The 14,777-nt window shown below is 42.1% G+C and overlaps 1 protein-coding gene across 1 annotated transcript in view; it reads left to right on the forward strand.

Moving 5' to 3' along the window:
• Window positions 1-14,777, forward strand: part of ADGRB1 (adhesion G protein-coupled receptor B1) — a 285,191-nt gene that overhangs the window by 140,449 nt on the left and 129,965 nt on the right. Inside the window, exons 15-16 of the mRNA XM_070748372.1 lie at window positions 5,277-5,379; window positions 8,613-8,656. Of these exons, the coding sequence (XP_070604473.1) occupies window positions 5,277-5,379; window positions 8,613-8,656 (147 nt within the window). The remainder of the gene's footprint in view (window positions 1-5,276; window positions 5,380-8,612; window positions 8,657-14,777) is intronic.

The following is a 14,777-nucleotide window of genomic DNA, read 5'->3' on the forward strand; positions in this document are numbered from 1 at the left end:
CACCCCCACCCCCAGTCCAAAGCAGGGAATCCACAGTGCATCCTAAAAGCTGATCGGGTAATTCCAAAGGGATCTGCAGATCCCAGCCCAATAAAGCTACAGCTGCTTATATTTTTGCAGACTTCAGTTGGGGATTATTGCCTATAAGGTATCAAGAGAATGAAACAGGAACCGTAGCTGAAATCTCTTGTTTGATTCTCACTATACATCCATTAAACTACTTTGCATCCTCCTCTCAGCTGGAAAACAGAGATTGATAATTTTTTTAAAAAAAACCCACTACAGAGCAATTGTAAATTCCAGGTCTCCAATCGATAGGTGGAGTTGTTTATAGACATGGGGATGTTACTCCACAGTCCCTGGTTTTCCATCCTGCACGAGTAGTGAATTTACTGTATGGTTGATGGTCCCAAAGGGACACTTGAAAATAGCTTTCTTTTCTCAGCTTCAAGAAGAAATAAAGTTGGTTGGTGGGAGAGACCCACAAAGAAATAATCAATCTTAGGGAAGAAGTCCAGTGATGAATTTGGACAATTATCGAGAAGTCCTAGGTTGCATAAATATGAGAGGGATAGAATCAAGACCACGTGAACACCAACACCAACATCTTCGGAGAGGGGCGGCATACAAATCTAATAAATTGAATTGAATTGAATCAGAACATTGGGCACTATCGAACAAAATGAAATTCAATGGTGAAAAAAATAAGGTTCTACATTTAGGCAAGAAAAACAAAATAATAATAATAATAATAATAATTATTATTATTATTATTATTATTATTATTATTATTATTATTATTATGTCAATACAACACCACAAACGAGATCACTATGCTGGATTTCATATTTCATCACCAGTCGGGCGCTTCCCAAGCACCTAGGACTGCTTGATGTAGTGGCGAATAATGTTTGCTGATCCCAGTAAAGCGGCCTTTTGCAATTGACAGATGGAGATTTTGTCAATTCTGATGGTCTTCAAATGTCCGCTGAGATCCTTTGGCCCTGCGCCCAGTGTGCCAAGTACCACTGGGACCACTTTCACTGGCTTATGCCAGAGTCGTTGCAGCTCGATTTTTAGATCTTCGTATTTCACTAATTTCTCTAGCTGCTTCTCCTCAATTCTGCTGTCCCCTGGGATTGCGATGTCGATGATCCATACTTTCTTTTTCTCCACAATCAGGATGTCTAGTGTGTTATGCTTCAGAATTCGGTCAGTCTGAAGTCGGAAGTCCCACAGTAGTTTTGCTTGCTCGTTTTCGACCACTTTTTCGGGCTTATGATCCCACCAGTTCTTTGCCATTCGATTCTGGCTTTGACAGCATTTGTTCTAATGGCCTGTTCTTGGGCCGCCAGTATTAGTCCTTCTGTCTCCTTTTTGAGTGTTCCACTTGTAAGCCATGACCAGGTCTTTTCTTTATCCACTTTGCTTTCAATCTTCTCCAAGAACTGCCCATACAATGCTTTGTTCCGCCAACTGTCCATACAACATTGAGTTACAGTTTTTCTGTACTGGTCCTTAGTTTGCTTCACCTTGAGAAGGTGAATTATTATTATTATTATTATTATTATTATTATTATTATTATTATTAATTAGATTTGTATGCCGCCCCTCTCCGCAGACTCGGGGCAGAGTACAAATGCACAGGTACAATATATGTGGTACATTGCTCAACAGTAGTAACTGTGAGAAGGATCTTGGAGTCCTAGTGGACAACCATTTATTTATTTATTATTTATTTATTTATTCTTTGTCCAATATACAATACATATGAAAGAGAATAGACATTAAGTGATATATAAAAGATAGGAAGTAAAGATAGGAAGTAAAGAGGAAGAGAAGTGGGTGGGAAGGAAAGAATATATATGATAAAAGGGAAAGGAAAGACAATTGGACAGGGGACGAAAGGCACATCAGTGCACTTATGTACGCCCCTTAAATATGAGCCAGCCATGTGCAGCAGCTTCCAAAAGAGCCAACACAGTTCTAGGCTGCATTAACAGAGGGATAGAATCAGGATCACGTAAAGTGTTAATACCACTTTTGTAAGGTCACACTTGGAATCCTGCATTCAGTTTTGGTCACCACGATGCAAAAAGGATGTTGAGACTCTAGAAAAAGTGCAGAGAAGAGCAACAAAGAGGAAGAGGGGACTGGAGGATAAAACATATGAAGAACGATTGCAGGAACTGGGCATATACTATTTAATTTGATGTTTTTATGCCATATGTATATATACGTATTACAACACAGGCACACAAAAATATACATTATCTACTATATAAACTGCACGCACGCACAGCTCTTCTAAAATTATACACATTCAACCTCATTTACTGTGATAGGAAAAAGCATACCCAGAGCCCAGAAGGGAAAAAAAGGGAAAAAATTCAAAAATTTTCTACCGGTTCTCTGTATCTAACCAATTTTTTTCTACTGGTTCTGCGTACCTGACCATACCTGTAGGAGCCCAGTACTGCTTGTTACTAATTTGACAACCTCGCTGAACAACAGTGATAAGAAAAGGTCATAAAGCTCATTTAACAAATGTCTCATAAATTTTGAGCTTAGTTGTAGAGGACCACTTGAATCAAGTAGAGCAGTGTTTTTCAATGTGTGCCGCGGCACACTAGTGTGCCGTGGGACATGGTCAGGTGTGCCGCGAAGCTCAGAGAGAGAAAGCAAGCAAGAGAGAGAGAAAGAAAGAGAGAGAGAGAAAGAAAGCAAGAGAGAGAAAGAGCGAGAGAGAGAAAGAGAACAAGAGAGAGAGAAAGAAAGCAAGAGAGAGAAAGCAAGAGAGAGAGAGAAAGCAAGAGAGAGAAAGAGCGAGAGAGAAAAAGAAAGCAAGAGAGAGAGAAAGAGAACAAGAGAAAGAAAGCAAGAGAGAGAGAAAGAGAGGGGAAGGAGAGAGAGAGAAACACATAGAGGGAGGTAGGGAGGTAGGGAGAGCAAAAAAGAGAGGAAGGAAGGAAGAGAAAGAAAGAGGGATGGAGAGAGAGAAAGAAAGAGGAAGGAAGGGAGAGAAAGAGGGAGAGAGAAATAGAGTGAAAGGGAGGAAAATAGAGAATTTTTTTGTCCAAACTTTTTTTAGCCCCACCCCACCCCACTCAATGTGCCCCAGGGTTTCGTAAATGTAAAAACTGTGCCGCGGCTCAAAAAAGGTTGAAAATCACTGATGTAGAGGACCACTTGAATCATGGACTGCAAGAAGAACACATTATTCAATTCTCAGCCGATCAAGGCTGGCAGGTCCTCAAAGATGACAATCAGCCAGCAGAAGTTTACACACTTCGGGTATGGAATGTGGGCAGCTGGTGGTCAGGAAAAACACCACGAGAGAAGCAAAAAGAAGTCAAGAATGGAAGGATGAAAATGACATCTTGGCGTTGTGTAGCGGGATGAGCTACACATGGTGCTGGAGACAAGCTGAGATGGAGAACCTTTGGACCATAAACTCTGCAAGAACCCGATCTAGCTGAGTACCACTGTCTGGACTGGTCTCTGTTTTGGGTCAAAATGAACCCAGGATGAGAACAAACATTCATTTCTGAGCCAGCCATCTGCGGACTTTTTGACAAAGCTGTTTGTGTGGAATGTTTGATTTTTAATATGGGATTTGCCTAGAGTTTTAGTGTCTTTCTAAAGAGGGAAGTGTTTTTAATAGGAAGGTGAACACAAGAACAAGGGGGCACAATCTGAGGCTAGTGGGGGGGGGGGAGATCAGAAACAACGTGAGAAAATATTATTCGACTGAAAGAGTAGTAGAGGCTTGGAACAAACTTCCAGCAGACATGGTTGGTAAATCCACAGTAACTGGATTTAAACATGCATGGCATAAACATAGATCCATCCTAAGATAAAATACAGGAAATAGTATAAGGGCCTAGATGGACCAGGACAGGGGTAGGCAAAGTTAGCTCTTCTATGACTTGTGGACTTCAACTCCCAGAATTCCTGAGCCAATCATGTTAGCTCAGGAATTCTGGGAGTTAAAGTCCACACGTCATAGAAGAGCCAACTTTGCCTACCCCTGGACCAGGAGGTGTTTTCTGCCGTCAATCTTCTATGTTTCTATGTTGCTTTGTTCAATGAGGCGCAGAAAGCAAAATATTACATGAGTACGTGCGCGTGAGCGAGATTTCGGTGATTTTTGCCGATATTTGTGCAGATGCAAAAAATTGGCCCCCATGAAGCCACTGACGAAACCTGCTGCATGACATTATGACCGAAGTACTAACATTTCTAAAGAACCAGTTAGAACCCATAGGAACCCACCTTTGTTTTCATTGCTTCTTGTTCTGACCAAAAATGCTTTGGAGAACCCTTTACATATTGAAACACGGTCTTCCCCTGGTCTTTTTTTTTTTTTTACAATTGACATCTGTCCATTATGTGGGAATAGGAGGTATAAATTATTTGAAGGAATCACTCCAATGGCTGCTCTTCTGTTGGACCATCATCTTTCGGCTGTGGCGAGGAGGGCATTTGCACAGGTCCGCCTGGTGCATCAGTTGCGGCCCTATTTGGACAGGGAGTCCTTGCTCACGGTCGCTCATGTCCTCATCACCTCGAGGTTCGATTACTGCAATGCTCTCTACATGGGGCTACCTTTGAAAAGTGTTCAGAAACTCCAGATCGTACAGAATGCGGCCGCGATAGCTATCGTGGCGCTACCTAGGTTCACGCACGTCTCTCCAACAATCCGCGGCCTACACTGGCTGCCGATTAGTTTCCGGTCACAATTCAAAGTGTTGGTAATGACCTTTAAAGCCCTTCATGGCATCGGACCAGAATATCTCCAGAACCGTCTTCTGCCGCACGAATCCCAGCAACCGATTAGTTCCCACAGAGTTGCCCTTCTCCGGGTCCCATTGACTAAACAATGTCATCTGGTGGGCCCCAGGGGAAGAGCCATCTCGGTGGTGGTCCCGGCCCTCTGGAATCTACTTCCCCTCTCCTTGCCTTTCGTAAATTGCTTAAGACCAACCTATGTCACCAGGCATGGGGGAATTGAGATACACACACACACACACGGGCTTATATAGTTTATGTATGGTACGCTTGTGTTGTATGGTTTTAATGATGGGTTTTAGATGTTTTTAAATATTAGATTTGTTATATTGTTATTATTGTTGCTGTGAGCCGCCCTGAGTCTGTGGAGAGGGGCGGCATACAAATTTAATAAATTATTAATTATTATTATTATTATTATTCTGTTGACCTTAATGAATACTCTTCCATTTTTCCATCGTTTATCTTTCCTTCCTTCTCTCTAGGAATACCACCGTACTCAATTCGCGCATCATCTCCGTGACTGTCAAGCCAGAACCTCAATCCCTGGTCACCATGATGGAAATAGAATTCTCCCATTTGTATAATGTAAGTCATAGCCTCTGCTCCTGTAATCTCACACTACTAATCAGAGCCTACAAAACTTTCGCCAGACCAATCCTTGAATAGAGCTCATCTGTCTGGTAGCCACAACACATTTCGGACATAAACACTCTAGAAAATGTCCAGAGATACTTTACTAGAAGAGCCCTCCACTCCTCCACTTGCAACAGAATACCCTACACAATACGTCCTAGGTTTAGAAAGCTTAGAACTATGTCACCTTAAACACGACCTAAGCATAGCCCATAAAACCATCTGCTACAACGTCCTTTCTGTCAACGACTGCTTCAGCTTCAACCACAACAACACATGAGCACACAACAGATACAAACTTAATGTAAACCACTCCAAATTTGACTGCAGGAAATATGATTTTAGTAACCGAGTAGTTGATGCCTGGAACTCACTACCAGACTCTGTAGTATCATCAAAGCCCCAAAACTTTACCCTTAGACTGTCCACTGTTGACCTCTCCCGATTCCTAAGAGTTCAGTAAGGGGCTTGCATAAGTGCACCAGCATGCCTTCCGCCCCCTATCCTAATGTTTCTCTCTCACACTAGTATGTATATAAATATTATTATATCTTTTTATACCACCAATACGTAGTTGAAAAAACAAGCAAGCAAGCAAGCAAGCAAGCAAGCAAGCAAGCAGACAAATAAAGTCCTGCAGGGGTGTATTCATCCTATTGACACTAGGGGGCACTGTGCACGCACCTTTAGGTAGGTTCAGATGGAAGGCATTCATTTTATTCAAAGAAGGAACCCCAGTTCTTAGCTCAGAGAGCACCAAGTCCCTCATAGTCCTCCTCCTCCCCCTCCCCCCCTCCTCCTCCTCCTCCTCTTATCATCCTCCTTTTTCTCTACTCCTTTCCTCCTCCTCCTCCTTCTCTTCCTCCTCCTTCTCTTCCTCCTCCTTTCCACAAACAACACTCCCTTCTAGCACTGATGATGTTATGTAGCTAGGTAATGAAACATCTATAAGAAAGCACCCAAGCTCACACAGCACCAACATCCTCACAGTGCTTCTCCTTCTCCTCCTCTCCTCTTCTTATCATTCTCCTCCTCCTCCTTCTCTCCTCCTCCTGTTATCATTCTCCTTTTCCTTCTCCTCCCTCCTCCTTTCCGCAAACAACACTCCCTTCTAGCACTGATGATGTTACCTAGCTAGGTAATGAGACATCTACATGAAAACAATCAAGCTTAGAGTGCACCAAGACCTTCCAAGTCATTCTAGTTCTCCTCCTTCTCCTCTTCCTTCTCCTCCTTGTCTCCTCCTCCTCCTCTCTGCAAACTTCACTCCCTTCCAAAATTGAGGATGTTACCTAATTAAGTCACGAAACATCTGCAAGAATGCAGCCAAGCTCAGAGAACACAAAAAAGCCCAAGCATGACCTACAAGTATTATCTTCTGTGACGGCCCAGGTCTCTCTACGACAGTGTTTTTATTTATTTATTTTTCATTTATTTATTTGTCCAATACACAATACATATTGAAGAGAATAGACATGTAGTCTATATATAAAGAAAAGGATAGAAGAAAAGATATAAAATAGAGGAGAAGATATATGAAAGGAAGGAAAGATATATGAGATAAAGGAGAGACAATTGGACAGGGGACGAAAGGCACACTAGTGCACTTATGCACGCCCCTTACTGACCTCTTAGGAACCTGGAGAGGTCAATCGTGGATAGTCTAAGGGAAAAAATGTTGGGGGTTGGGGGTTGACACTACTGAGTCCGGTAATGAGTTCCACGCTTCAACAACTCGATTGTTAAAGTCATATTTTTTACAGTCAAGTTTGGAGTGGTTAATATTAAGTTTGAATCTGTTGCGTGCTCTTGTGTTGTTGCAGTTGAGGCTGAAGTAGTCATTGACAGGCAGGACGTTGCAGCACATGATCTTGTGGGCAATACTTAGATCGTGTTTTAGGTGTCGTAGTTCTAAGCTTTCTAAACCCAGGATTGTTAGTCTATTTTTGTAGGGTATTCTGTTTCAAGTGGAGGAGTGAAGGGCTCTTCTGGTGAAGTATCTTTGGACATTTTCGAGGGTGTTGATGTCCGAGATGTGTTATGGATCTCAAGATCACCATATGGTTTACTTGAGATCAACATATGGTGTTGATCTCAAATAAACCCCTACTGCACATTTTCCGTTTGCCTATCCTGGATGTTCTGCCGGACTCTCTGGTAGGAGCCTCCCAAAAATTCAAAGGTACAAATTTCAGACAAACACACATTTGAAAATTCAAAACAATGTTCTTTATCACAAAATTCAAAATAAACTAAGCACTCTTTCTGCATTGCAAAGAGCACTCGTCCCAAAACAACCTGGTAGTTTGTACAAGTCCCTTATCAGTTCGTAAGTACTTAGCTTGCAGCTGTGAAGAAAGTCACAACCCTTCTTCTTCCACGAAGTGAAACACACTTTTCTCTGCTTTGGTTTCAAAGTGGTGAAAAGTCAACAAACAAAGGCCGGAGTCAGCAAGACATTCATGAAACACAACAATCAGATAATTCTCCGCAACGGCCAAACCCACACGCTGCTATTTATAGCAGTAGCACTAATTACAGCAGCCCCACCCAACCACAGGTGGCCTCATTTTCTCTTGTAATAATCCTTTAGTTGTTGCTTCCTATGCATCACTCTACGCATGCGTGGATGTGTCATTAATTCTTGTTCAGAATCCAGGGATGATACAGATGACTGATCTCCTCCTGGGCTGTCTGCTAAACTCTCCTCCTCCCTGTCACTCAGGCCTCCTTGGTCAGAGGAGACTTTGTCGGCAGATTCCACTGGGAGCAAAACAGGCCTGCAGCATGTGGATGTCTCCCCCACATCCACCTGCACATTCCTTGGGGCAGGAGCTGGGCCAGAGCTAACCACAACACCTGGTTAGATACTTTTTTAAAACCAGGACGAAGCCACAGTCTTTATGATGTCCTGGAATCCATAAATAATGTCTATTTTCTCATTGGAGCAGAGCATCCAAGCTTAACTATCACCAACCTTGTCTCCTGTTTCCCCTGGCACACCCCATCCTGTCACTTAGAATTTTGTCAGGAGCGGATGTCAAAATGTAGGGTTTTTAGGCAAGTTGGAGGGGGGACACACACAAACAAACAAATATGGATTAAGAGGACTGTATGATTAATGCAAGCATCACTCTGTGAATTGCGCTCCGATTTAATATTTATCTCTTTTTCTCTCCCATTAGGGAACCACAAATCAAACCTGCATTGTCTGGGATGAAGCTGATGTGTAAGTCAAGTGGGTTTGTTTGTTTGTATGTTTGTTTATTCATTTGTTTGTTTTTGACGGAAAAAAGCACAGACGTATTTGCTGGGGTGGCTATCAAGAGCTGCATTTGGAGGAAATGGAAGCTGATCAGATGTCGTCTTCAATGTTCTTTTCCATCCCTGTTGATTTGGAGTAAATGGTTCCTGGCTAATGTAACATCACCGTCTGCCAGGGGTCCCCAAATCCCAGCCTATGTCCTAATGCCAAAATGTGGCCCATTTGAATAATAATAATAATAATAATAAATTTATTGTCATTGTCAAAAACAATGTCATTGGCAACGAAAGTCGTGTGACACCCAGAGACCAGTCCCACCATACATAAAATCAGAATAGATAAATTTAAAAATAGAATAAAAAATAGAATAAAAAATAGAATAAATGTCCCACCCACTACAAATTCCCCACCCTGAACCACTCAACCATCTACGTGGCTGGCCCCAGAGTGGGGAGGGAATGGAGATTTTGCAACATCCTTCCCTCAGAAATGATGTGGGAATGGAGATAGGATAGGATAGGATAGGATAGGATAGAATAGAATAGAATAGAATAGAATAGAATAGAATAGAATTCTTTATTGGCCAAGTGTGAAGGAATTTGTCTTTGGTGCAAATGCTCTCAATGTACATAAAAGAAAAGATACATTTGTCAAGAATCGTGAGGTACAACACTTAATGATTGTCGTACAGGTCAAATAAGCAATGTAGAAACTATCAATATTAATAAAAATCTTAAGGATACAAGCAACAAGTTACAGCCATACAATCCTAAGCGGGAAGAAATGGGTGATAGGAATGATGAGAAAAAAAATAGTAACAATAGTAGTGCAGATTTAGTAAAGAGTTTGACAGTGGTGAGGAAGTTATTTGTTTAGCAGAGTGATGGCGTTCTGGAAAAAAACTGTTCTTGTGTCTAGTTGTTTTGGTGTGCAGTGCTCTGTAGTGCCATTCTGAGGGTAGGAGTTGAAACAGTTTGTGTCCAGGATGCGAGGGGTCCGTAAATATTTTCCCCGCCCTCTTTTTGACTCCTGCAGTATACAGGTCCTCAATGGAAGGCAGGTTGGCAGCAATTGTTTTTTCTGCAGTTCTGATTTTTCAATATCCTTCTCCCAGGAGTGGGGTGGGAATGGAGATTTTTTTAGCATCCTTCCCTGCAAAACCCACCAAGCCACACCCACAGAACTGGTAATAATAATTTAAAAAATCAGCATTGTTTGAAATGTTGGAAAAATGAAATCATTGTCGATTTCAGAAAAGGCAGGCACAGCTGCACAATTGTGTGTGTGTGTGTGTGTGTGTTTATGATTCACCTGTGGAAGAGGTTAGTAGCATCATATTTTTGGGCATGCAGCTGACGAGTTGGCTGGTTTAGAAACATAGAAACACAGAAACACAGAAACACAGAAACACAGAAACACAGAAACACAGAAACACAGAAACACAGAAACACAGAAACACAGAAACACAGAAACACAGAAACACAGAAACACAGAAACACAGAAACATAGAAGATTGACGGCAGAAAAAGACCTCCGGGTCCATCTAGTCTGCCCTTATACAGTTTCCTGTATTTTATCTTAGGATGGATATACTGTATGTTTAAATTCAGTTGCTGTGGATTTACCAACCACGTCTGCTGGGAGTTTGTTCCAAGCATCTACAACCCTTTCAGTCAAATAATATTTTCTCATGTTGCTTTTGATCTTTCCCCCAACTAACTTCAGATTGTGTCCCCTTGTTCTTGTGTTCACTTTCCTATTAAAAACACTTCCCTCCTGAACCTTATTTAACCCTTTCACATATTTAAATGTTTCGATCATGTTTGGTCATTCGACAGGGAGACCATGGTGAAGCAGGGATAGTAGTGCCTGGTTTTTCTGTGTTGTGTGAGAAAAGTTTGTCTTTCTCCGCCTGTCCATACCACTTTTTAAAAATAAATATTGGCTGCCGATCAGTTTCCGGTCACAATTCAAAGTGTTGGTTATGACCTTTAGAGCCCTTCATGGCATTGGAACAGAGTACCTCCGGAACTGCCTGCTACCGCACGAATCCCAGCGACCGACAAGGTCCCACAGAGTTGGCCTTCTCCGGGTCCCATCGACTAAACAATGTCGTTTGGTGGGCCCCAGGGGAAGAGCCTTCTCTGTGGTGGCCCTGGCCCTCTGGAACCAACTCCCCCCGGAGATTAGAACTGCCACCACTCTTCTTGTCTTTCGGAAATTACTTAAGACCCACCTTTACCGCCAGGCATGGGAGAGTTGAGACACCTTCCCCTAGGCTTTTTATATTTATGTTTGGTATGTATGTGTTGTTTGGTTTTTTAAATATGATAGGGTTTTTATATGTTTCTTTTTAATATTAGATTTGTTCTGCCATAATATTGTTTTTACTATTGTTGTGAGCCGCCCCGAGTCTCCGGAGAGGGGCGGCATACAAAGATAATTATTAATAGTAATAGTGATAATAATAATAATAATAATAATAATAATAATAATAATAATAATAGAAATTCATAAAAAAACAAACAGACGTACAAACAACAATTGAGAGATATCTTAATATCTCTTCCCTTACTTATTTTACTTTATATACAATTTTACATAGTATGCGGTTTTCCATATCGGTATTTTTCTTGCTCTTCTAAAGTAACTCTATATTCATATATAAATAAGGTAAACTTAAATTCATAATTTGTATTAGGATAAAGAAGGAAGAAAAAAAAAGGAAAAATGTAATCAAACAATTGAACACCTTCCTAATCAAATAAAGAGGTTTGCCAGATCTTTAAAAAGTCTGGAAATTATCTAATTTTAAACTACCGGTATGTATATTTTCACAAATCTAACCACTTTCTATAAAAGTCCAAGCTACTTTACAAGAGGTCCTTGACTTATGACCTGTTGCTTAGCCACTGTTCAAAATTGCAGCAACCACAACAAATATATATATCTAAAACTGAATGGATGAGGAAGAGAAGAGAGTGGACCTCTGGTGGACAACGAAACTGCCTGGTCCCGTTTTTCTCCTTTCTAAACCTCAGAAAGAAGAAAAAACGATTCACTCCCCTCCCCTCTTTCTCCTTTTTTTCATCCTGTCAATTGCTCCCAATGCCAGAGGAGAGCCTGTTGGCTGGCTGGCTGGCTTGGGCAATTCCATGTGCCAACATGGCCTATGGATGAGGAAAGGGAGGAGGAAGAGAGAAGGAGAAGGAAGGGAGGAAGGGAAGATGAGGGAGAAGGAAAGGAGGAGATGGAGGAAGAGGAGGAGGAAGAAGAGAGGGGGGAAAGAAAGGGAGGAAGAAAGGGTGGAGAAAGGAGGTTGGAGGGGAGGAGAAGGGGGAAGGAAAGAAGGAGAAAGAATAGAGAAGCAGAGGAGGAAGGGAAGATTAGGGGGAAGAGGAGGAGGAGGAGGAAGGGAGGAGGAGGAGAGAATGAAAAGGAATGGAGGAAGAAGATAAGATAAGGGGGAAGGAAAAAAGGAGGAGGAAATGGGGGAGGAAGAAAGGAGAAGAATGGAGAAAGAAGAGGAGGGAGGGGAGAGGGAAGGAAGAGAAGGAGGAAGAGGAGGAGGAGGAAAGGGAGGAGGAAGAGAAAAGGAGAAGGACGGGAGGAAGGGAAGAGGAGGGAGAAGGAAAGGAGGAGATGGAGGAAGAGGAGGAGGAAGAAGAGAGGGGGGAAGGGAGGAAGAAAAGGTGGAGAAAGGGAGGTTGGAGGGGAGGAGAAGGGGGAAGGAAAGAAGGAAGGAAAGAAAGAGAAGGAATAGAGGAAGGGAAGATTAGGGGGAGGAGGAGGAGAGAATGAGAAGGAATGGAGGAAGAAGAGAAGATGAGGGGGAAGGAAAAAAGGAGGAGGGAAGGGAGGAGGGAAGGGAGGAGGAAGAAAGGAGAAAGAAGAGGAGGAAGGGGAGAGGGAAGGAAGAGAAGTATGAAGAGGAGGAGGGGGAAAGGGAGGAGGAAGAGAGAAGGAGAAGGGAGGGAGGAGATGGAGGAAGAGGAGGAGGAAGGGAGGGGGAAAAGCAGGAGATTGAGGAGGAGGAAGGAAGAGAGGAGGAATAGAAATGGAAGAAGAAAGGAAGGAGAAAGGGAGGTTGGAGGGGAGGAGGAAGAAGAAAGGGAAGAGGAAGACAGAAGGGAAAGAAACAGAGGAAGGAGAGGAGGAAAGGGAGGAGGAGAAGATGGCTTTCAGCTCCCACACCTCTGCTTTGACTCTCTCCACTCTTCCACTACCATTCACACACACACCACACACACTTTTTCTCCTTTTAAGGAGAGTCTGCCCCTCTTTGTGTGTGTTTGTGTGTGTGTGTTTGTGTTGCTGAGTCCATTCGCAAAGCTCCCAATTGTGTCTGTCTCCAGTTGTGTGCCAGCCAAAGGGGCCAATTTACAGGTTCCCAGGCTTACCAGTCACACAAATCTCTTGGGTGGATGCTCATTCTGGGAAGTTTAATGGACTGTACAGCGAGGGGGGGGGGCTGGGGGGGAATAGAGTTGTGAAGCAAAGAGAGCAAAGAAGTGGCGGTGGGGGGACGGGGAGATGGAAAACCGAGAGGGGAATTCCCAGAATTAAAAACAAAACAAAACAGAGAAGACCACCGATCCTGAATCCCCAATGAGTTACTTCCAAGACAACCCGGGATGGAGGACCAAGGACGAGACCATCACTCACCCTGAACAGGGGTCAGTTCAGAAAGTTGGTATGATTGTTCCTGACTTCCCCCGTTCTCCAGTTCTGGGATTGGGCAAGTGTAAGGAGAAACGATAAACTGAGATTTGTGGTTTATTTGAAAAATCCTAACGAATAGTTCTTACTTCATCTATATCCTAATGAATATAGATGAAGTGTTCTTTGGGGTTTGGATGGGAGGTTGTAGGCAAAAGCTACAAGCCATGATTTGGGGTTGACAGGAGAGATCAAATATTCATTAGGATTTGAATGGAAGAAAATATGTAAAATATATAGGAGAGACTATACATATATATGGGATGAAATAGGGAGAAGCAACAAGCTGAGATTTGGGATTGACAAGAGGGATAATGCTTTCTTTAGGGTTTGAATTGGAGGCTGTAGGGAGAAGCTACAAGCCATGATTTAGTGTTGACAGGGGAAATCAAATATTCATTAGGATTTGAATTTATTTTTATTTATTTATTTATTTATTTATTTGTTTGTTTGTTTGTTTGTTTGTTTTGTCCAATACAAAATGAAGGTTGGAGAGAATGAACATGTAGTAATATATATCAAGGAAAGGATAGAAGAGAAGATATGAAAATAAAATATGTCAATGAAGAAAAGAGGAAAAGATATATGAATGGAAGAAAAGATATAAAATATATAGGAAAGACTATATATATATGGGATGAAATAGGGAGAAGCTACAATCCGATATTTGGGATTGACAAGTGGGATAATGCTTTCTTTAGGGTTTGGATGGGAGGCTGTAAACAGAAGCTACAAGACATGATTTGAGGTTGACAAGAGAGATGAAATATTCATTAGGGTTTGAATGGGATGAAATAGTGAGAAGCTACAAGCTGAGATTTAGGATTGACAAGACAGATAAATGTTTCTTTAGAGTTTCAATGGGAGGCTGTAGGGAGAAGCTACAAGCCATGATTTGGGGTTGACCGGAGAAATGAAATATTATTTAGGATTTGAATGGGGAGGAATAGAGAAAAGCTACAATCTGATATTTGGGATTGACAAGAAGGATAATGCTTTCTTTAGGGTTTGAATTGGCTGTAGGGAGAAGCTGCAAACCATGATTTGGGGTTGAGAGGATAGATATATCCTTCTTTAGGGAATGAAGGGAGGCTTTTGGGGAGTGGATCTCTGGGGGAACGGGAACAGAGTTGACTTGATCCACTCATTGTAGGAACTAAAACCAGTGAGGATCAGAAGAAGGACATTGTTTTGAGGTCAGGACACAGGCAAGTTTGAGTCTCAACAAACCAGGTGACTTTGAGTCTCAACAAACTAGGTTTTATGGTTTGCCAGGCAGGCCTCTTCCTCCATAAAAGGAATGTGATGATGGTGGTTGAAGAGGACAGAATAATTTATCACTTTAATTTACAGTGAATAACTTCAC

The sequence above is a fragment of the Erythrolamprus reginae genome, chromosome 3 (assembly GCF_031021105.1).
Source record: "Erythrolamprus reginae isolate rEryReg1 chromosome 3, rEryReg1.hap1, whole genome shotgun sequence".
Classification (NCBI taxonomy): Eukaryota; Metazoa; Chordata; class Lepidosauria; order Squamata; family Dipsadidae; genus Erythrolamprus; species Erythrolamprus reginae.